Consider the following 24,278-nt stretch of genomic DNA (forward strand, 5'->3'; position numbering starts at 1 on the left):
AAAAAAAAAAAAAAAAAAAAAAAAAAATGGAAGCATACAGTATAGTTTTGTATCTGGTTTCTTTTGCTAAGCATGGTTTTGAGATACATTCATTTGGGGGTATATACCCCCCATCGTTCTTTTTTTCTTTTTCTTTTTTTGGCTCACTACAAAGTCCGCCTCCTGGGTTCACCATTCTCCTGCCTCACCCTCCCGAGTAGCTGGGATTATAGGCGCCTGCCACCACGCCCGGCTAATTTTTTGTATTTTTAGTAGGGGCGGGGTTTCACCGTGTTAGCCAGGGTGTTCTCGATCTCCTGACCTCATGATCCGCCCACCTCGGCCTCTCAAAGTACTGGGAATACAGGCGTGAGCCACCACGCCTGGCCAGTTTGTTCTCTTTTATTGCTGAGTTTATTCCATTGTAGGACTATACCACAGTTGGTTTATCCATTGACAGAGTTCACATAGGTTTGTTTTTAAACTTATCAGGAACATCTAGCTACAAATTTGTCTTTTTTGCATATTGATCACTCATCTTTGCAACTGATAGACACTAATATCTTGAACACTACATTTATAATGCTATAAAAATGGGTTTTGAAGAGGTAGCTCTCATATTGCCTACACAATAGTGCCAGTAGAGTATGCTGCTGTAACCCAAGCGTTGGTATCATAACATTTTGACCTTTCAGTTGTACAGAGTACAGATGTTTTTTTATGCACTCTTTCAAAGGTTAGGCTAAGAATGCTAATACTGGGATACTTCTGAATGTTGTGATAGCTACGTAGACTGTCAGTGTCATTAAATAAAAACAGTACAAAATACATTATCATTTTTATTAGTTATTGCCTGTAAAATAAGGAATTTGGGCTTAACTGTGTTTCAAAATTTAGTGTTTCAAAATTTAATACTTTGCAAAGTAAAATTGTTGTGTAAATAATGTGCATGTCATGCTTTTTAAAAATATGACTTATTGCTGTAGCTTATGGCATTTGAAAAGGCAATATTTTCTTTTGGAACTGGATTTCTGGTTCAAATATTAATTTAACAAACTATTATACTATATTCTGTCATGAGCTTTTCTAGTTTTATAGAACTGTAAAATTTTTAATTAAAACAATTTTTAAGCAAAACTAATTTACACATAAAATTTCTTATGGAAACTAGCTATCTTACTTTTTTTGTTTCTTGGTATTTCATCCTTAAAATGTTGATCCACATTTTAGTAGATATTCTTGTTTATGTCATTTTTATGTATAACATATGTACAGTTTTCTAATAGAGTTCAATTTTTAAAAGCATAGGCTCTAAATTTAATGACTTGAGTTCACATTTCCACCTTGCCACTGTGAAACTTTGGGCAAGTAATTCCTCTCTTTAAAATCAGTTCCAGGGCAGGCTCAGTGGCTCACGCCTGTAAACCCAATACTTTGAGAGGCCAAGGTGGGTGGATCACTTGAGCCTGGGAGTTCGTGACCACCCTGGGCAACATAGTGAAACCCCATCTCTACAAAAAAATAGAAAAATTAGCTGGGTGTGGTGGCATGTGCCTGTAGTCCCAGCTACTCAGGAGGCTGAGATGGGAAGATCACTTGAGCCTGGGAGGCAGAGGTTGGGGTGAGGCAAAATCGCATCATTGCACTCCAGCCTGGGCAACAGAGTGAGACCCCCATCTCAAAAAAGCTAATTAAACTCAGTTCCTCATTTGTAAAATGAGGATGAAAGTAATTCTTTTACAGATTTAGGAGATAATTTACAGAGTCCTTAATACAGCACCTGGACCAAATACATGTTTGTTGAATGAATGGGTAAATGCCATTCTTTGTTGTGTACAAACCTGCAACTCTTTTTTAAAACTTTGATTTGTTATTAATGTCAACTTGGGATTATCCCCAGGTGAGGGGATAGTTACTTCCTGAACATGGCTATAATTTATCAAATACTGTTTGATAGTGACTACTTGATAAGAATGATACAAGGCATTCTTTGTATACTATCCTATTTGTATTCGTACAGATTTGGATGCTATTCAAGGTTATTGGCTATAATGGGCAGGGAGGAGGACCTAGCAGGACTTTAGGTCTATGTGACTATTACATTCTTAAATTTTTTTTTTTTTTTTTTTTTTTTTTACTATTCAGTCCCTGAAAAACAGCTGAATGATATTGAAGATTGTGACCTCAATGTGGTGAGACTATGTTTTCAAGTTTTCCTCCCTGATGAACATGGTAATTTGACGACTGCTCTTCCTCCTGTTGTCTCGAACCCAATTTATGATAACCGTAAGTACTTCATTTTCTTACATTTGTAGCTTTTTTATAATGGTTTAAGTCTTAAAAGTATTTTGGTAATTAGAAAAACAATATATTCATGATAGGAAAACTTCCAGGCATTACAGAAATATATAACAGAAAGGAAATCTTCTCTAATCTCATCCTCCAGGGATAATCACTATCCTTAGGTGCATATTTTACCAGTTTTTTCTTCCTATATATACATAACTACATTGTCGTCATCATCATTTTTGACATAGTACAATTTTGGCAACTTAAAATCATAAGTGATGATTGTTTTAAAAACTTTCTTCTTACCATATATCTTGAACATTTTCCTTTCAATCACCTTATTCTTTTCAGTAGCAGCATATTTTATTATGTAGTTATATCATAACTTTATTAATTACCCTCTTACAAGACATTTGGTTTGTTTCTTTTCTCATTTTTTCTTTTTGGCCTAGCAAACTGTACTGCAGTATATATTCTTGTATATGTTTTTTTTTTATTGGTTTTTTTTTTTTTGGAGACAGGGTCTCACTCTGTCACCCAAGCTGGAGTGCAGTGGTGTAATCATGGCTCACTGCATGGCAAATGCTGGATCAAAGGATATGGATATATCTCATTTTAAAAGATTATGAAACTTTCCCCCAAAATACTGTGTGTGTGTGTGTGTACATAGACTTATATATACGTCCACCAATTGTGTATGGCCATACCCGTTTTATGTGTAGAAGGATAGAGAGATGTAGGGCTATAAAGGTAGATCAGAGTATCTTGATCATGTAGAGCTTTAAATGCCAGGAATAATTATAATAATCTTATGGCCACATAATAGGAAGCATGAAAGTTGTATTGCCATAGGGAAGTGTATTGCCATAGGGAAAATTGTATTGCCATAGAGATATGGTCATGATTTATGAAGATTAATCTGGTGACAGTGCATAGGATTGACTGGCAGAATCAGAATTTAGAAGCAGGGAGATGTAATTAGAGAATATGTCATTACCTAGAAATGAAGCCACAAAGTCTGAAGTAAAGCAGTTAGAAAGGAAGTGGACAGATATAGAGATGATTAATGTATTTAGTGTTCTTTATCTATACACTAAAACTTTTATTCTGTATATGGTTTTCCTCAAATTCTTCCCTGCAAAAAGGAATAAAATATTACTAAGGTAACAACTCATTTTTTTGAAAATCCTTTTTATTTAGGTGCTCCAAATACTGCAGAATTAAGGATTTGTCGTGTAAACAAGAATTGTGGAAGTGTCAGAGGAGGAGATGAAATATTTCTACTTTGCGACAAAGTTCAGAAAGGTATTTATTTATTTCATTGAATTTAGAATAAATTTTAGATTAATAGATGCAGTTACTTTGTTTTCCCATTATTATCTTTTTGTTTCTTATTCACTAGATGACATAGAAGTTCGTTTTGTGTTGAACGATTGGGAAGCAAAAGGCATCTTTTCACAAGCTGATGTACACCGTCAAGTAGCCATTGTTTTCAAAACTCCGCCATATTGCAAAGCTATCACAGAACCCGTAACAGTAAAAATGCAGTTGCGGAGACCTTCTGACCAGGAAGTTAGTGAATCTATGGATTTTAGATATCTGCCAGATGAAAAAGGTATGACATTTTGCTGGTAATAATTTATGTATTTCTTAAAGTGGTCCTGCTAATAACATCTTCTTGTAAGATTAATTTGAGTACAGTTATGTATATTCACAATTTATGTTTCTTTTCCTGGAAGTTTTCTGTTGGGTTTTTTCTTTATGCTCTTTGCATTTCTTTGTTTTTTTTGTTTTGTTTTGTTTTTTTGTTTTTCGTTTTTCTTTGAGACAGAGTCTCACTGTCACCCAGGCTAGAGTGCAGTGGCACAATCTTAGCTCACTGCAACCTCCACCTCCTGGGTTCAAGCGATTCTCCTGCCTCAGCCTCTCGAGTAGCTGGGACTACAGGCATGTGCCACCACACCCAACTAATTTTGTATTATTTTTACTAGAGATGGGGTTTCACCATGTTGGCCAAGCTGGTCTCAAGCTCCTGAACTCAGGTGATCCACCTGCCTCAGCCTCCCAAAGTGCTGGGATTGCAGGATTGAGCCACTGCGCCCGGCCAGTTTTTCTGTTTTTTATGGAGACAGGGTTTTGCCATGTTGCTCAGGTTGGCCTCAAACTCCTGGGCTCAAGTGATCCACCTGCCTCAGCCTCCCAAAGTGCTGGGATTACTTTAAACAATTTTTTACTCAGAGAAAAATATCCTTTTCTACTGATACTACTGATTTGGGACGTATTCTATAATACTTATTTAATCCAAATTACATATGTATTTATTGAAAACATTTTCTATATGTGAATAAAATATTTGTTTATTAAAGGAGAGGAAACAATCCTATAATTTTTTGTCTGCTTTCCTGGTTTCTTTCTAATCAGATACTTATGGCAATAAAGCAAAGAAGCAAAAGACAACTCTGCTTTTCCAGAAACTGTGCCAGGATCACGGTAAGAATATTTTGGATCGATTCATATTTAAATAGGTTTTGTTTTATTTCCTTTATTCAGTTTTTCAAATTTTATTATTTTTGTTTTGTTTTGTTTTTGTTTGTTTTTTGAGACAGCGTCTCTCTCTGTCACCCAGGCTGGAGTGCGGTGGGGCAGTCTCAACTCACTGCATGCAACCTGTCCCCCCGCAGGTTCAACAATTCTCCTGCCTCAGCCTTCCAAGTAACTGAGATTACAGGTGTGTGCCACCACACCTGGCTAATTTTTGTATTTTTAGTAGAAACGGGGTTTTGCCGTGTTGACCGGGATGGTCTTGAACTCCTGACCTGAGGTGATCCACCCACCTCGGCCTCCCAAAGTGCAGGTGGGAGCCACCACGCCGGGCCAGTTTTTCAGATTTTAACTGATAATGTTATTTTTCAAATGCCATTTAATAATGGAAAAACTTTATCCTAACAGTTAATTTTCCTGAGAGACCAAGACCTGGTCTCCTCGGTTCAATTGGAGAAGGAAGATACTTCAAAAAAGGTATTTTATTTCCTATAGCATATTTCTTGTGATCAGAAAGAACAGTGCTTTGCACAATATATTGGAATTCTATTTTTAGGAATAAATAACTGCTTCTTTGAAAATTTTCTCTCCAAATTTTTCATGCTTTCAGAATAGAATAAATTAAGCATGGCTTCTGAAGGTTGTGTTAGAAACCGATCGTGTTTTTGGACTTTATTGTTCAAGAAATTACATGTTGTTCATGTGGTAGTGATTTTATTAGTTACATTGCGTTATGGAAAAAAATGTTATTGATTTGGTTAGTTACCTATTTTTATAAATAAAATTTTACTGGAACATGGCCATGAATATTTGATTAAATATTATCTCTAAACTGCTTTTTTTTGTTAACACTATGGTAACAGAGTTGAATAGTTCGAGCAGAGGCTGTATATAGCTCACAAAGCCTAAAATATTTACAATCTGACTTTTTACAGAAAAAAAAAATTGCCAATTCCTAGTTTAGATAATTCAACCAAGGGCTAATTAGAAGTCTTTTTCCCCCATGTACATTCTTAAATCAGTGCTTTTTCCTGGTTTAGTTCATAAAGCATTTGTATAATATGTAAATAAATACAGAATTTTTTTCTGTAATTTTTTCTGACTGTGAATTTTATAGTCTCTTAGGGTTCTGTCGTAATATATCTTAAAAGTTATGTGTATTTTCTGGCTGGGCGCGGTGGTTCAAGCCTGTAATCCCAGCAGTTTGGGAGGCCGAGACGGGCGGATCACGAGGTCAGGAGATCGAGACCATCCTGGCTAACATGGTGAAACCCCGTCTCTACTAAAAAATACAAAAAAAGCTAGCCGGGCGAGGTGGCGGGCGCCTGTAGTCCCAGCTACTCGGGAGGCTGAGGCAGGAGAATGGCATAAACCCGGGAGGCGGGGCTTGCAGTGAGCTGAGATCCAGCCCCTGGGCGACAGAGCGAGACTCCGTCTCAAAAAAAAAAGTTATGTGTATTTTCTTATCCCTAATGAGTGTTTTCTCCATCCTTCCATTTTCTCCTAAAAGTGGACAGTAAGAGATGATTTTGGCTATTTGGAGTCCCATTAATTGTAATTCTAATATTTATCTTTTAGTTTTCAAAAATACCTTTATAGAGCCTCAGAAACTAGATTTTCATATTTAACTGGAGTGAAATTACATATGCCAAAGTAACTTGCAAAAATCATTTTACCTGTATTTGTAAAATGGTATGTATGTTACAGAATTTCATTTTGGATTCGTGTAATAATTTTAGTGCTTTTTACATTTTTTTATTTGAAATGTTACATTGGTTTCCTTGACATTTTTCTTTATATATATTTGTGTGCTTATGCAATTTTAATTTAGAAATACTTTTTATAATTTTGTTCCTTTTAATTTTGTAAAACAAATTTTTCCTTCCACAGAACCAAACTTGTTTTCTCATGATGCAGTTGTGAGAGAAATGCCTACAGGGGTTTCAAGTCAAGCAGAATCCTACTATCCCTCACCTGGGCCCATCTCAAGTGGATTGTCACATCATGCCTCAATGACACCTCTTCCTTCTTCAAGCTGGTCATCAGTGGCCCACACCACCCCACGCTCAGGCAATACAAACCCACTGAGTAGTTTTTCAACAGGGACACTTCCTTCTAATTCGCAAGGTATCCCACCATTCCTGAGAATACCTATTGGGAATGATTTAAATGCTTCTAACGCTTGCATTTATAACAATACCGATGACATAGTCGGAATGGAAGCGTCATCCATGCCACCAGCAGACTTATATGGTATTTCTGATCACAACATGCTGTCTAATTGTTCTTTGAATATGATGACAACCAGCAATAATAGCATGGGAGAGACGGATAATCCAAGACTTCTGAGCATGAATCTTGAAAACCCCTCATGTAATTCAGTGTTAGACCCAAGAGACTTGAGACAGCTCCATCAGATGTCCTCTTCCAGTATGTCGGCAGGTGCCAATTCCAATACTACTGTTTTTGTTTCACAATCAGATGCATTTGAGGGATCTGACTTCAGTTGTGCAGATAACAGCATGATAAATGAGTCGGGCCCATCAAACAGTACTAATCCAAATAGTCATAGTTTTGTTCAAGATAGTCAGTATTCAGGTATTGGCAGTATGCAAAATGAGCAATTGAGTGACTCCTTTCCATATGAATTTTTTCCAGTATAACTTGCAAGATTTAAATCCTTTTAAATCTTGATACCACCTATATAGATGCAGCATTTTGTATTTGTCTAACTGGGAATATAATACTGTATTTATACTGTATATATAATACTGACTGAGAATAATAATACTGTATTTGAGAATATAAAAAACTTTTTTCAGGGAAGAAGCATACAACTTTGGACATAGCGAATACAAAATTGGAAGCTGTCATAAAAGGACAACTCAGAGGCCAGGTGCAGGACCTCACGCCTGTAATCCTAGCACTTTGGGAGGCCGAGGCGGGTGGATCACTTGAGACCAGGAATTCGAGACCAGCCTGGCCAACATGGTGAAACCCCGTCTCTACAAAAAATACAAAAATTACCTGAGCATGGTGGTACACACCTGTACTGTCAGCTACTTGGCAGGCTGAGGCACAATAATTGCTTGAACCCAGGAAGCGGAGGTTGCAGTAAGCTGAGATCACACCACTGCACTCCAGCCTGGGTGACAGAGTGAGACTCTGTCTCAAAAAAAACAAAAACAAAAACAAAAAAGAACCGCTTTTTTATGTTTCTTTTTATAATGTTTTAATGTATTCTTAAATTTCAAGCAAATTTAAGATAAAACTTGTAATGGCTATGCCATTGAAAAACTTAATTTCTTATTTTTGAGGCCCATGGGCCAAGGTAACCCCTAAGGGGTTTTCTTAGGCTTCTTGGAGCTTCTTAGATTTGTATGTATATCAAAATATCTTTAAAATGTTAAGTTGGGCAGAAGGCAGTTGAAGTGAGCTTTCAAGGTATGGGAGGTTTTCCACATTTTATACTATTTCAATCTATGCCTTAAAAGTTGCTTATGATTTTAGCTTTACACTCATATTTTTTAAGGGTAAGAAGTTTCCTTGGACCATTCTCCTTTCTTAGATGTTCTCACTCCCCGTGATCTCATAAAACTGCCTATTTGACATCTCTATCTAGAAATCTAATTAAAGCTCACACTCAGCATATCTGAAACTGAATTCTTGGTCTTCCCTCCCAAACTTGCTTCTCCTTCAGTCTTCCCCAACTCAGTAAATGGCAATGCCATACTTCTAGTTGCTCAGGCCAAAAACCCTGAAGTCATCCTTGATTCTTCTTTTAGATACCATATCCAATCCATTAGCAAATCTAGTAGACCCTACCTTCACAATATATCTAAAAACTGACCACCTCTTTTGACCTCTACTATTAACGCCCTATTCCAAGCCACCATCATCTCTTCCCTGGATTGAAGCTATCATCTACAAAAATTCTCCTTATATCCTTGCATCCCGACAGTCTGTTTCCCATAAAGTAGCCAGAATGATTTTTTTTTCTTTTTTTTTTTATATGAGAATTTACCTAGGTCTATTTTAATTTGTTTTAAGTCTGAGAGAGAAAACGGTACATGCACTCTGGCTGGGCCGAATTCTCCTCTTCCCATTGCTTGGAGGGGCCGTAATCGGGGAATACTGGCACTCTTAGGTTCATTGTTTACCCCTTTGTCTGTCTGCTTTTGGACTGAATGGGTTGAAGGGGGTCCTTATTAGTTGGGGAAGGAGTCGGGGGGCACTGGGGGAGGGAGGTAGACACTGAGGGCTTCCTGTAGGGCATAAATCACACTTTTTACATAATTGCCAGTTGTCTCTTAATGAAAAGAACGTTTGTACTTATGGCACTTCACTCCATTTGCCTTCTTTTCTGCAAAAGATGTCTAGTTGTAAGATGGTATTATAATTTATACTTCCCTCAGGAGGCCAGGTTTCTCCCCCTTGAAGAGGATATCGTGGCCAGGCGGTACCGCAGAAGAATATAAGTCATTTCTTTCTCAGTGTCTGAGGGTCGAATGGGTCCTAATTCTCCAGAATACCTCTTAGGGGCATTTTTTGTCTTGGGAGAACGTTTCTCATCCGATTTAAAATTGGTGAGATGTTCCTTGGGCTGGTTGGTCTGAGGACCCGAGGTCGTAGGTGGATCTCTTCATGGAGTGAGAATGAGGACAGCGGACTGGTCTCCCGAAGGAATCCCGCTGACCTGGGCCTTTGGCACCAAATGTTTCATGTGTCCATGTGAAGAGATCACCAAACAGGCTTTGTGTGAGAATGATTATTTTTAAAACAAGTCAACTCCTACCATTCATCTGCTCAAAACCATCCAGTGGCTTCTCATCTCACTCAGAGCAGTCAAAGTCCTTAAAAGTTGCAGGCCTAGACTCCCTGTCCTACTTCAGGTACTACCATATCCCACCTCATGCAACTCAGGGCACCTTGGCCTCAGTGCTCCTCAGAGCATCAAGTATGCACATGCCTTGGACTCTTTGTATTCCCTCTGCCTTGAATGTTCTTCTCCCAGAAAAATGCATAGTTTACTCTTTTACATCCTTCAGGTGTCACTCCACTGTTACCTGAGCAGGTCTTCCTTGAATATATACATCAGCATTCGCTGTCCCCCCTGCTTTATGTATGTCCATAGCACTCACCGTGATCTGACTTTACTAAGCATTTATTCATTTACTGTTTGTTTTCCCATACTGAAATATTAACTTCCTAAGGACAGAAATTTTTGTGCTTTATTGTTGAATCTCCAATTTGTAGAAAAATGGCTACCTTATATTAAACACTCAGTAAATATTTATTGAACATTAAAAGTATTACTAATAGAACTTTAGTTTTTGAAAGAAATAATAACTAATTATAAGACGTATATGATTTTTGCAGTTTTACTTAGTGTGACATTGGGTTTATGAGAATCATGTACATTCAAGTCCAGGAATAATAATGGTCATCCAAATTGTGTGAAAGGAAAATAATCCCAGTGGCAAAATGATGGTAGAATTTGGGTAATCTTTTTTTTCCTTTTATGAAAGGAGATTTTATTGAAGGTAAAACATCTGTTCATTGAGAATCTCTAAATCCACGTTTTGACATTGTCAAGTTCACCGTAACTTCCAGATTGAGTAACACTTATAACACATTTCCTTTTCAAAGTGCAAGATTTTTAAAAGAGACTTGTCACATATTCATTTGGCTGGTCTCAAATGGTGAGCTGAATGCTGGGTAATCTCTGCTGGCTCCTTAATCAGATTTAAAATTCTCAGTGTTTCCTAGTTGTTTCTGCATGCTTTATCTGAGTTGTTGTAGCTGTAACATGACACTTTATTTGCCCTTTCTGTTTCCTAACTTTTGATAATTCTGGCATTTAGAAACCTTTTACTTTTGCTTCAAAATATAGTTATATTTTAGGAGTTTTCATTTGATATGTAATTATTTATTTTGCCCTTTTATTTCTCAAAGACATTTTAAGGGTTAATTAAATAAATCATTATATTTTATTACAGATTAAAGTTGGGCAGTAATCTTAATTGTGATGGAATTATCATTATGCTAAGTAATTAACTTATTCAAGACCTAGTTTGTTATTACAACTAGAACCTGCCCTAAATGTTGAATATCTTCCTAGCAAGAAGCAGTCTGTCATTTTACTTACACGATGTCTAACCAAACCATAACTTTACATGAATTAGTTGTTTCGGTCAAATTGAGGAATGTATGAATGCCATAAAAACAAAAATTCTCAGTTAAATGATACTGGGAAATAGGGAAGAGAGCAAGATAAGGCTTGGGGTCAGGATGGTTCAGGAAGGAAAAACAAAAAGAATTAAAGAACCTAACTGAGTACCATTAATATTCCTCAGAAATTATTATTTCAAAAGGAAATATTTCTGTATTATAAATTTTTCATGAGCAGCAGTTGTGAAATCTCGCAAGAATCATAGACTTCAGTAAAAAAGGTAGAAAATATTTTTTAACTTTTTATTTAAAAATATAAATTAAAATAAAATTTTAAAATCATAAGCACATAAATAGAACTTACCAGGGAGAAAGAAAAACCTGAAGGCACAATTTCTTTTCTGTTCAAAATATGAACCCAGGATGGCTCTAGATGGTGATGGATAGGTGGTGAGGTTTTTTTTTTTAATACAGAATCTCATAGTTTTGGATTAATTAGCACCGATCAGTTTAAACACTGACTGTTAGAATAGCTCTATGGATTTTTTTTTTAAACTAAATAAGCTTTGGCTACTTAGTATAAGTAAGTATAAGCAGAATTAAGGTTCTGCTACATCTGTGTTTAGAATATTCCCAATGGATTTTTCATTTTTCAGGTGCTATTTTTTGATCATAGACTTTAATTTAAAATGAATTTGGCAACATTTCTCCTCTATCTCTACATGTATTTATCCTTTCCCCTGCTCTTTTAACACCCACTTTTAGTTTCTAAGGCACTTTTCTGAACTCTACTTGTGCACTGGATCCCTCCTCCTTTCTCTCCCAGGCTGTGTTTATCCTTACATCACCACTTAGTGCTTCCTTTCTTTGTATAAACATGGTAAATGTCTTCATTAGCCTAAAAGGAAAGACCAAATAAAACCTTTCCTACCACCTGGATGCCTTTGCATCCTGACTTCTGAAATGCCTCCAGCCTCCGTTTTCTCCCTTCCCAGTTATTCCTTAGCCCAGTGATCTCTATCTTTAGCTCCTACAATTTTCTTAGGATATTCTGGGAAAGATGAGCAGAGACTGCCCATCTTGTCAAGTCTAGTGTCTTTTTATCTGTCCTCACACTGCTTGACCTATTTATAACCTTCTGTACTTCCCTGTTTGGATACTCGTCTGGGTTTTCTGTGGTAGACAAGATTCCTCCCTGAGATTTATTTCCCATGAGTCTCCACCTCTCCCCTCAGTTGGTGCTATTTTTCTCCCGGATGATCTTATCAGAGCCCACAGCTTCAGTTTTCTTTCATGCTACCTGAATGCCCTGGTAAACTGGCTCCCTCTCTTCTTTGCCTTCCATAATGGCATTACCATTTACCACGCCACCCAAGAAGCTTACTAGGACCTCAAAGTGTTGTATTCTCTTTCTCCGTCACACTCATACTTAATCATCAAGTCTTTTTGAGCTTGTCTCCTCTTGCATCTGTACCTTCTTCATTCCTGCTGCTTTCTTAGTAAAGGCCTTCATTCTTTTTTCCCTAGTAGTAATCTTTTCCATATGTTCCAGTTAAAATACCACGTTCTCCCTATACCTTATTACATAGTTAGCATTCCTTGAAAAAAGGCAATTCTTTCAGGCCTCCATACCTTTAACATGTTACCCACTCTGCTTCTGCTCTTCTGGAACTAGAACACTCATCCTTGAAGACTGGGCTTCTCTATGAAGGTTGGTCCTGCCTCCTTAGTTGAGGTGAAGCTTTGTACATGCCTGTATTATGGACATCCTTTTATTTAAGTGTTTGTCTCATTCGTCACTGGGACTCCAGCACCCAGCATAGTCCCTAGTATACTAGTTGGTGCTGAATAAATAGTAGCTATTATTAGAGAAGGAAGGGTGGAATTGACATAGGAGCGATTATTGCAATGTATATGGAAATGATTTTTAAAGGGAAAAGTAATGATTTTCTGGCAGGAAAAGCAGCAATGACAAGATTACTTAAGTCTTGTGAAATACACTTCTCTTCCTTGACCTGCTGCTTCCCTTTTTTACCACACACACGCACACGTACCACTGCCCTTTGAGACTGAAAGCAGCTCTATTGAGAATAGTAGTGTCAACTGTATTATATAGAAATTCTAAAGTTTTTAGGATTATTTCACAGCCCTGACCTTGCTACTTCTCTCCACTTTATGTGGCAGGTTTAATCTCAAGTCTCCCTCGTATACTTCTCAGCTTCAGCACCTAACCCTTACACAGACACTCCAGTATTGATGCAACCAATCTTGTATAACATTTTTTGAATGTCTAATGTACAAAGCCCCATGTTGGAAATTATACAGAGGTGAACAGGACAAAAACTCTTGCTCTCAAAGATGTCAGTCTTTTTCTTTGCAAGGATAACACATGTAGAGTAAAATGCACAAAGGGGACTAATTTTAAATGTACAGCTTAATTAATTTTTATCTATGTTAACACCCATGTCACCACCATGTTTAGGACATTTCCAACCACCCCAGAAATTTCCTTCATGCCCCTTCCCAATCTGTACCTACACCTCTAAATCTATTTTCAATCTTAATGGCGTTTTAAATAACTGGGCCTCTCACAACCATAGTGAACAGAAGCAGCTGGGTTATCAACGTCTAACCTAATACTTCAGGAAAACTTGTGATAATTTCCATGTTGAGAGAGATATGGAGCTGGACATTGGGCATGGTGGATGGATCACGCCTGTAATCCCAGCACTTTGGGAGGCCGAGGTGGGGGGATTGCTTGAGCCCAGGAGTTCAAGACCAGCCTGGGTAATATAAGGAAAACCTGTCTCTGCAAAAAAAAAAAAAAAAATTAGCCTGGCATGGTGACATGTGCCTGTGGTCCCAGCTATTAGGGAGGCTGAGGTGGGAGAATCCCTTGAGCCCAGGAGGTTGAGTCTGTAGTGAGCAGCGATTACACCACTGCACTCCAGCCTAGGCAAGACCCTGTCTCAAAAAAAAAAAAATACTTGGAATTGGTGATCCAGGCTGCCTAATGGCATCAAATAATTTGTTATATCTTTAATTGATTTCTTGAAGGATCACCACATGCTATTAAGTAGCATGGAGAAATGGAAAGAATAGGGACTTTTTAGTCAGGTAATACCCAGCCTGCTACCTAACAGGTTGTATTGTATTAAATAAAATGGTACATAAGAAACACTGTAAATTATATAGTGCGAATCAAATATTGGGTTTTTTAAAATTATACTTTAAGTTCTAGGGTACATGTGCACAACATGCAGGTTTGTTACATATGTATACATGTGCCATGTTGGTGTGCTGCACCTATTAACTTGTCATTTACATTAGGTATATCTCCTAATGCTATCCCTCCCCCCTCCCTGCTCCCCACAATAGGCCCCGGTGTGTGATGTTCCCCTTCCTGTGTCCAAGTGTTCTCATTGTTCAATTCCCTAATTCTATGAGTGAGAACATGCGGTGTTTGGTTTTCTGTTCTTGCGATAGTTTGCTGAGAATGATGGTTTCCAGCTTCATCCACGTCCCTACAAAGGACACGAACTCATCCTTTTTTATGGCTGCATAGGATTCCATGGTGTATATGCAAATATTGTTAATAAACCAGTATCTGTGTATAGCCTATGGCCCTGGTTAATCTTTAATTCAGATACTCCTTCTAGTTATCTCATACACAACAGAGTGAGAAAGATCATTATGGATTAGGTTCTTTAGTAAGAAACCTAAGATGGACTTCTCATTAGAATGACTAGTTATTGCCCAGATTTGGAGAGCCTTCTTTTGGCCTTATTTTTCCAGAAACATTTCCTATTGATTAGTGAAGGTAAGGCCAATTTTAATGACTTCAATTCTGAAATTTTGTGACTCTTAATTTATTTGTAAAAGTTGATTATGAATTGGGAGTGGTTTGACTTTTCCTAAAAACGAATCTCATAGCTCATGAAGTTGCCACTGAAATGTTTCTCATCTGTTTTGTTTTCAGATGTTGACTATAAAAGGGGAAAAATTGTAATGCTTTTTATATCACAAGAAACAGAAAATATCATGCCATTTGTCATTTGTTATAAACCCAGAAATAGGTGACTAATCAGAGATAAATGTATGGGTTGTCTGTATCCAGTTTTATGCCTTTTTTGTCTGAGACATAGTCAAATTAATATTTTAACTAATACATCTTAGCAGTGTAGTTAAGCACAAGGTTAACAGTGGGTAAGATTGAATCTCAAAAGTAATATGTGGCCGGGCGCGGTGGCTCAAGCCTGTAATCCCAGCACTTTGGGAGGCCGAGATGGGCGGATCACGAGGTCAGGAGATCGAGACCATCCTGGCTAACACGGTGAAACCCCGTCTCTACTAAAAAATACAAAAAACTAGCCGGGCGAGGTGGCGGGCGCCTGTAGTCCCAGCTACTCCGGAGGCTGAGGTGGGAGAATGGCATGAACCTGGGAGGCGGAGCTTGCAGTGAGCTGAGATCTGGCCACTGCACTCCAGCCTGGGCGACAAAGCAAGACTCCACCTCAAAAAAAAAAAAAAAAGTAATCATGTCTGTAATGTTTGTAATGCATGCAAAAAGCACAGACAAAACCACTCATGCCCTATTAATAAACAAAATACAGATCAAAGTTTTAAAAAGTAATTACTCTATTTATTCTAAATGTCTATGGCTTTAGGAAAATACCACCTGCTAGTACTTATCTATTTAAAGATGTAGAATTTATCATCCTGTAATATTCTTATCAGTTGTTTCCACAACTTTAGTTTACTACTGGACTTTCAAACATTTAAAGAATTACAAGTCAAATGCATTAAACACCTGTGTGTGAATAGTAATACACAGTAATTAGTACAGAATGTTGCTTCTTCAACAAATTGAGTTTTCAGGGAAATCAGCAAGTAAATGAAATATAAATTTTTGGTAAAAGTATCAAACATTCATCTTGCCCATTTTTCCTGTTAAACTTTATTATCTAATCAAAACAAAGTTTTCCATAAGATGTAATAAAATATAGATAAGGTTGGAATATTTGAGGATCCATTTGTGGACTTGAGTTTAATGAGTCTTCATTGGTGATACACTTGAGTTTTACTGGGTAATTAGCTGATAATGTTGGTCACTGTCTCACAGTTCAAGTAGCTTTCAGATGATGTGGCAAGAAAAACACAAAACTTTTGGGTAACCAGCATTCTTAAATGCATGGTTTTGACCAGGTGAATCCTTTAGAAGTGATTTCTGTTTTAAAAGTATGTACTTAAAATACCTTTGGCTTTTGATGATGAATCTAGATCCCAGCAGAATACCAAAATCCTGTTTTTTTGGCTGAGTATTTGTATATGCTTAATGACTGAAATGAATTTGGAGGCACTGATGAAAGTGATTTTTTAAAGTTCTCAGGTACTGTTCAGTTATTTAATGTTAAGTTTAGTATCAAGATGCAATTGTTTTTAAAATGCCAAAATGCCGTTTGTTATACAGAATATTTTATTACATTTGTAATATCTTTATATAGAGTGATTTTTTTCTTGATAATAAATGGAAATATTCTAAAACACTTGCTGAAATTTTGTTGCTATTTAACTTTTAAAATATCAGTCAGATTTTCTTCATATTTATAGCATCTTCCTAATAGGAAAAGGTAGTTTTGGTTGCTTAGAAACATTAGACATTTTTTATGGAATGCTGTTGCTGACTATGGTTGCATATGTAACTGTCCTTTGAAATAATTTTGTAGAGTACTGAAGTGCCTTCTTTCAAGATTTTTTTCCTTTTTCCTTGTTTGGCTTAACCAACAAAAATCTGTTTTCAGAGTCCTGGAGGCTGAAAGTCCAAGATCGGGGTACTAGGATGGTTTATGCTGAGGCTCTCCTCCTGGCTTGCAGGTGGCTGCCTTCCCACCATCCTCACATGCTAGAGAGAGAGAAGGATGGAGATCTAGGGTGTCTCTTCTCTTTTTTGAGACAGAGTCTCAAAAGGCTGGAGTGTCACTCAGGCCCCCTGGAGTGCAATGGCACGATCACAACTCACTGCAACTTATGCCTCCTGGGCTCAAGAGATCCTCCCGCCTCAGCCTCCCAAGTAGCTGGGACTACAGGTGCATGACACCATGCCTGGCCAATTTTTGTATTTTTTGTAGAGAGGGAGTTTCACCATGTGTCCAGGCTGGTCTCAAACTCCCGGGCTCAAGTGATCCACCCGCCTCGGCCTCCCAAAGTGCGGGATTACAAGCACTAGTCACCATAGCTGGCCTGGCCTCTTCTTAAATCCTTTTTTTTAATTGACAAAACTGTATCTGGTATAGCATGATGTTTTGAAATATGAATACATTGTAGAATGGCTAAACTGAGCTAATGAACATGTATTACTTCACATAGTTATTTTGTAGTAAGAACACTTAAGATCTACTCTTAGCAACTTTCAAGAATATATTTGTTATTAACTATAGTCACCATGTCATACAGTAGAACTCTTAAACTTATTCCTATAAAGCTGAAATTTTAAATCCTTTGACCGATATCTCCCCAATTCCACAACCCCTATCCCAATCCCACCTCCCCAGTTCTAGTAACCACCATTCTACCCTCTACTTCTATGAGTTCAACTATTTTAGATTCCACATATAGATGAGATCATACAGTAGTTGTCTTTCTGTGCCTGACTTATTTCACTTAACAAAATGTTCTTCAGGTTCACCCACATTGTTTCAGATGACAGCATTTCCTTTCTTATGGGTGAATAATATTTCACTGTCATATACACCACATTTTCTTAATTTATCTACTGATTGATAGACGCATAGATTGATGCCATATCATGGCTATTGTGAATAATGCTGCAGAGACCATGGGGGTCAGATATCTCTTCAACATACTGATTTTATTTCCTTGGGATACATATACCCAATAGTAGGATTGCTGGATCATATGGTAGTTCTATTTTAAATTTTGTTTTCTGTTTACATTCCCACCAACAGTGTGCCAAAGGTTCTCTTTACTCCGTATCCTTGCCAACACTTGTTATCTTTCATCGTTTTTGGTAATAGCCATTCTAATAGTTTTGAGGTGGTGTCTCACTGTGATTTTAAATTTGCATTTTCCTGGTAAGTGATGTTGAGCATTTGTGTGTCTTATACCTGTTGGTCATTTGTATGTCTTTTGAGAAATGTCTATTCAGGTCCTTTGCCCATTTTTTAATCAGGTTCTTTGTTTTCTTGGTATTGAATTGTTGGAGTTCCTTGTATATTTTGGATATTAACCCCTCATTAGATGTATGGCTTATAAATATCCCATTCCGTAAGTTGTCTCTTCACTCTGTTGATAGTTTCCTTTGCAGTGCAGAAGCTTTTGTTTGATATAGTCCCATTTGATTTGTCTTTTTTTTTTTTTTTTTTGGTTACCTGTGCTTTTAGGGTCATATTCAAATAATTGCCCAGACCAGTGTCATGGAGCTTTTTCTCTGTGTTTTCTTCTAATAGTTTACAGTTTTGGGTCTTAGATTTAGGTCACTTTGAGTTGAGTTTTTAATATGGTGTGTGATAAGGGTCTAGCTTCATTCTTTTGCATGTGGATATCCAGTTTTCCCAGCACAATTTATTAAAGAGACTGTCTTTTCCCATTACGTTTCTTCACATGTTTGTAAAAAATCAGCTGGCTGTAAATATATGGATTTATTCCTGGGCTCTTCTTCCTATTCTTTTGGTTTACCTGTCTGTTTTTATGCCAGTATAAAAATGTTTTGATTACTATGGCTTTGTAGTAATTTTGAAATCAGGTAGTGTGATATCTCTAGCTTTGTTCTTTTTGCTCAAGATTGCTTTGGCTATTCAGGGTCTCTGGTGGTTCCATATGAATTTTAGGATTGTTTTTTCTATTTCTGTGGAAAATGTCATTGGAATTTTGATAAGGATTACACTGAATCTTTAGATCACTTTGGTTAGTATGGACATTTTAGCAATATTAAGTCTTCCAATCAATGAACATGGGGTATCTTTCCATTTATTTATGTCTCCAATTTCTTATATCAGTGTTTTACAGTTTTCAGTGTAGAGATCTTTTACCTTCTTGGTTAAATTTATTCCTAAGTATTTTATTTTTTGTAACACTACTGGTTATTGTATATTGATATGCGTACAATCTTACTGAATTTATTAGCTCCAACAGTCTTTTTGGTGGATTCTTTCAGCTTTTCTATATATAAGATCATCATCTGCAAACAGGGACAGTCTCCTTCCTTTCCAATTTGGATGTCTTTTATTTCTTTCTCTTGCCCAATTGCTGTGGCTGGGACTTCAGTTCCAGTACTATGTTAAACAGAAATGAGAGTGGAAGTCCCTGTCTAGTTCCTGATCTGAGAGGAAAAGCTTTCAGTTTTTCACTGTTGAGTATGGTGTTAGCTATGGGTTTGTTACATATGGCGTTTACTTTTGAGGTGTACTCCTTCTAATTTGTTGAGAGCTTTAATCGTGAAAGTATGTTAAATTTTGTCAAATGCTTTTTCTGCATCTATTGAGATGATCATATGGTTTTTGTCTTTCATTCTGTTCATGTGGTATATTATATTTATAGATTGGCATATGTTGAACCATCTGTGAATCCCTGACATAAATATTACTTGGTCATGGTGATTAATCTTTTCAGTGTGCTGTTGAATTGGTTTATTAGTATTTTGTTGAAAATTTTTGCATCTTGACCAGGCACTGTGGCTCACACTTGTAATCTCAGCACTTTTAGGAGGTCAAGGCCTGAGGCTGGCTTGACCCAGGAGTTCGAGACCAGCCTGGGCAACATAATGGGACCCTGCCTAGATGAATAATTTTTTGTTTTTAATTAGCTGGGCATGATGGTGTGCACCTGAAGTCCCAGCTACCTCAGGAGGCTGAGGTGGAAGGATCACCTGAGTCTGAAAGGTCAAGGCCGCAGTGAGCCATGATTGCACCACTGCACTCCATCCTGGGTAAGAGAGGGAGACCCTGTCTCAGAAAAAAAAAAAGAAGTTTTGCATCTCTGGTCATCAGAAATATTGACCTGTAGCTTTCTTTTTTCTTTTTTTCATATTTGCCACAGTCTAATTGACAAGTTTTCTTTAATAGTGTCCTTGTCTGGCTTTGGTGTCAGGGTAATGCTGGCCTTGTAAAATGAGTTTGGAAGCATTCCCTCCTCTTCAATTTTTTGGAAGCGTTTGAGAAAGGCTGGTATTCTTCCTTTTTTGAGATGGGGGTCTTGCCCTGTTGCCCAGGCTGGAGTGCAGTGGCACTATCACGGCTCACTGCAGCCTTCACCACCTGGGCTGAATTAATTCTGCCACCTCAGCCTCCTGAGTAGTTTGGACTACCAACATGCATTACCACACCCAGCTAATTTTTTATGTTTTGTAGAGACAGATTATCCCTATGGTGTTCAGGCTGGTCTCAAACTCCTGTGCTTAAGCAATCCTACCACCTAAGCCTCCCAAAGTGCTGGGATTACAGATGTGAGCCACCGTGCCTGGCCGTAGTTCTTTAAATGTTCGATAGTGTTCAGCAGTGAAGCTGTCAGGTTCTGGGTCTTTTATTTGATGAGAGACTTTTTTTTTTTTTTTTTTTTTTTTTTTTGAGACTGAGTCTCGTTCTGTCACCAGGCTGGAGTACAGTGGCGCGATCTCGGCTCACTACAACCTCTGCCTTCCGGGTTCAAATGATTCTCTTGCCTCAGCCTCCCAAGCAGCTGGGACTACAGGTGCACACCACAACACCCAGCTAATTTTTGTATTTTTAGTAGAGACGGGGTTTCAACATGTTGGCCAGGACGGTTTCGATCTCTTGACCTTGACCCACCTCAGCCTCCCAATGTGCTGGGATTACTGATTCAATCTCCTTTTTTTTTTAAGGCTTAAAATGTATTTTAATAAGTGATGCTGCATTGCTGTTCCATTTCTCAGAAAAACTTCAAATTTAAGGTATTAGCAACAAATCAAACATAGTACATTAAATATGCACAGCATAACTACTAAGTAAGATAGGCAAGGTTAAGAGCTACTCTCAGACCTTCAGCATCCAGCAACCCTGTTTCCAAGACTGTACTAGGCCTATCAAGGAAAGTTGTGAACAGCAACATCATTGACACAAAAGGGCCATTCCTGGGTCGTCCTTATCCAAGAAAAAGATTGAGGCAAGTTAACACAAGATGTTTTAAAAAGATACACTGAAATGAAAATCTTTAAGAGAAAATGGCTTCCTTAGGACATGAAGGGATAATATATGGGATATAAAAGAACTATACGTACATTGTTTGTGACCTCTGTGGACATTTATTTGCCTGAATTCTCACCTGGGAGTGAATGGAGCAGTGGGGCAAAGGTCATTGGAGGAGGTTTGTTTTTTGTGGTATATGTGGCGGTGTCTCTGGGGTTGGGTAGTGTATGGATAAGAAAGCAAATGAAACAGGATGGAGAAAAAAAGAATGATCAAGATTAATGGGTCTCTAACTGGATTCATTTCACCGCGGTTCCCCCAGGTCTTCAACAGTCACATCTGAGACTTCAGTAATGCACCACAGAGAACTGATCAGTTAAACAGTATACCACACAGAACTGGTTTGTTAAATACCACTCCTCCCTTGCTCTCTTCCTCCAAAATACTCCCTAGAGCAGTATAGATAGTGTAGACCTAACTATCGGGAGGAATCTCACTTTTCTAGGGTAGATATCTGACTAGTCCAAATAGGGTCCTTTTAAAGGTTTTCAGGAACTAGACACTGTAACTTTATTAGTATCAGCAACATGTGTTTGAAGCAAATTCAGCTTCAGGAGTTGCACAGTTCAATGCAGGAGGAGTTCCACCAATTGCCCCAATTCCTTCCATTGCAGCAGCTTGGCCAAAGCATTCCGTTGTTGGTGAGGTCAATCTAGCATCATAGGTTCAGATTCTGGAAGAGCTGGGGTAACAGCTGGCACAGAAGCAGGGGGCATGGTGCCTCTGTTATGCCCATAGCACCTCCCACAGCCATCTGGCCCAGCTGTCTCTCCTGCTCTCTTATATCAGAGAAAGTTCCGGTGAATCTTTCCTACCATTACCAGTGCATCACTTCCTCCTAGTGCCTGCACTCCTCTCACATGGGCTCCAGTTGCCGTCGTTTTTGCATCTCTTGGTGGTTCAGCTCTTCCATCCTCCATAGCTCTTCTTGGCACCTCATCAAATCCTGTCTCATTTGCATGACCTGGCATGGATGAAGGCAAGCAACCCCCATCTCCATCTCCAGCTTCTCATGAGCCTCCTTGATATTGTGATCCACTTCGTCCTGCTGCTGCTTCTCCATCTCAATGAGCACCCTCCAGTGCATGGCATACTCATATTCAAAAGCCATGCTGTGCATACTGGGGTGGCTGTTCTCACTCCTTGTGAAATTGCTGATTCTTTACAACCAGCTTCTCTGGAAGTCCTTCTTTGTCACCTAATTAGCCTATGGGCTACACAGTAACAGGATGAGGAAATGTGGTTAGCAGGAAGCAGCCTGCACTGCATCTGTCCTGCACTTTCTGAGCAACTGGCTGCCCTGAGAACTCAACAATGCCTTTCCCTGAGGGCCTTCCTTGATCATCCACAATGACTACAGCCCCCTCCACCTGGCCAAATAAAGAAAAGGCTTCTTCCAAAAGTTTGTTAGAAGGTTTCGGACTGTAAGGGATGCACTATGGCAGGCAGAGTGCACACAGCTGCATATTGTCCAGACCCACTTTGGCAATCTCTACTAGGGTTTGTGCTTCCAAGTGCATAAAGTCAAAGCCTTTATCCTTATGAAGACCTCACCTGCCTTCCCATGTTTCTTTGTTGTTGTTGTTTTTAATTTTTTCATTTTTCCTTTTTGTTTATTTAAATCCTCTTTCTGTGAAATTGCCTTCCCGTATTTCTCACATTTCCTCATTTCCTCCTCAGAAGGAACACTTCCCACAAAGAAATAGCTTTGTTTGGTGAAGGGCTTCTTTCCTGGTTTCCTAAAATGCTTCGGGTCAATAGTCAAGCCTTCATTTTGGCTGCTGGCCTTTTTCCCATTTGCAGGTATTGGCAGCAGTGATGGCTGCTGCTGTTGCTGGTGATGCTAATAATGTTTCCCTAGAGCATGGTTTTGCTCCAAGTTAAAAGTTTTACTGCTTCCCTACCTACTGTCCTCTCCTCAGAGTGATGGTGACCCTTATTTGCTATTGGTCTGTTTAGATTTTCTGTTTATGATTCATTCTTGGTAGGTTGTATGCGTCTGGAAATCTGTCCACTTCTAGGCAATCCAATTGTTGGCATATAATATATAATTGTTCCTAATAATCTCTTTTGATCCTTCATATTTCTGTGGTATCAAACGATTTTTATTTTCTGCCTTCTTGACTTCCTTCCCACCTGTCTCCCTCCCTTCCTGAATAATTCAGGACAAAAGCCATTTGCTTGTTCTGTACAAAGTGCAAGAAGATGTTACCACAGGGGGCAGTGGTAGTGGCCTAGTGTAGGGCTGCAGTGTGGAGCCTGAGGAGAACGTCTGAGGGCAGCAGGGAGGGGACTGAATAATGAGGCAGCAATAGATTGGTTATTTTTGAGGAGGACTGAGTCAAATTTCTTTTTTCTTTTTTTTTTTTTAAGTGCGTGTCTGTGTATGTGTGTGCCAAAGATTGATTTGTTCATTTCTTGCATTTGAAGTACTCTTCAATGACATCCTTGGCCTGAGACTCCTTGCCATAGTTCTTAACTACTACACAACTTCAACCAACCACTTTACAGGGTTTCCCCTCCGTCAGTTTTACAGAGTCCTGCCCATTCTCCTAGTTTCTTGTCATCAACCTTAATTAGGTTGATTTGGTGTTCAGCACAAAGGGCCTCCACCAACTGGACATACATAGGCTCATCACAGTTGGATGCAAGCACACACAGCACACAAAGATGGGCTTGGCACTTGTCTAAGCCTTTGGCAGCTTTGCAAATTTCACGTGCTAGGCCATCATGGATGACGGCGGTCTTCAGCACCTCCTGTAAAACAGTATTAATGTCCATTACACCTCCAGCAGCACTGCCTTCCTCGGCCATGGCAGTGGGTTACGAGTGAAGCCAAATCTTGAATGCACCCGAGACTCCACCTCTATACAACTCGGTGGCGGCAGGGAAAAAGCAGGAGCCAGATTTCTTATAGTCAGAGAAGAGAATTACAAATTTGGAAAGGGTGAAAACTAGAATAAGGTTGGAATCGGAAGTACTGGTATAAACTCTTACAGCTTTCAGTATGTGTAGATACAGAGATGTATAGATGAGTGTGTATGTGTGTGTGTGTGTGTGTGTGCATGCACATGCATT

At 38.5% G+C, this 24,278-nt stretch overlaps 1 protein-coding gene and 2 pseudogenes across 3 annotated transcripts in view; 1 reads left to right on the forward strand and 2 right to left on the reverse strand.

Moving 5' to 3' along the window:
• REL (REL proto-oncogene, NF-kB subunit) overlaps nt 1-24,278 on the forward strand; it is a 60,471-nt gene that overhangs the window by 35,090 nt on the left and 1,103 nt on the right. Inside the window, exons 5-10 of one of the 3 annotated variants that reach the window (XM_023228319.2) lie at nt 2,125-2,265; nt 3,469-3,573; nt 3,671-3,883; nt 4,690-4,758; nt 5,218-5,286; nt 6,700-7,964. In XM_023228319.2, the coding sequence (XP_023084087.1) occupies nt 2,125-2,265; nt 3,469-3,573; nt 3,671-3,883; nt 4,690-4,758; nt 5,218-5,286; nt 6,700-7,472 (1,370 nt within the window). In that variant the 3' untranslated portion in view covers nt 7,473-7,964. Of the gene's footprint in view, nt 1-2,124; nt 2,266-3,468; nt 3,574-3,670; nt 3,884-4,689; nt 4,759-5,217; nt 5,287-6,699; nt 7,965-24,278 lie in introns of those variants that run through there. The other 2 variants (XM_023228321.2, XM_023228320.2) reach the window with 2 other exon arrangements.
• Nucleotides 20,707-22,869, reverse strand: LOC111553473 (annotated as a pseudogene).
• LOC111553474 lies at nt 22,844-24,022 on the reverse strand (annotated as a pseudogene).

This window comes from Piliocolobus tephrosceles, chromosome 15 (genome assembly GCF_002776525.5).
Source record: "Piliocolobus tephrosceles isolate RC106 chromosome 15, ASM277652v3, whole genome shotgun sequence".
Lineage (NCBI taxonomy): Eukaryota > Metazoa > Chordata > Mammalia > Primates > Cercopithecidae > Piliocolobus > Piliocolobus tephrosceles.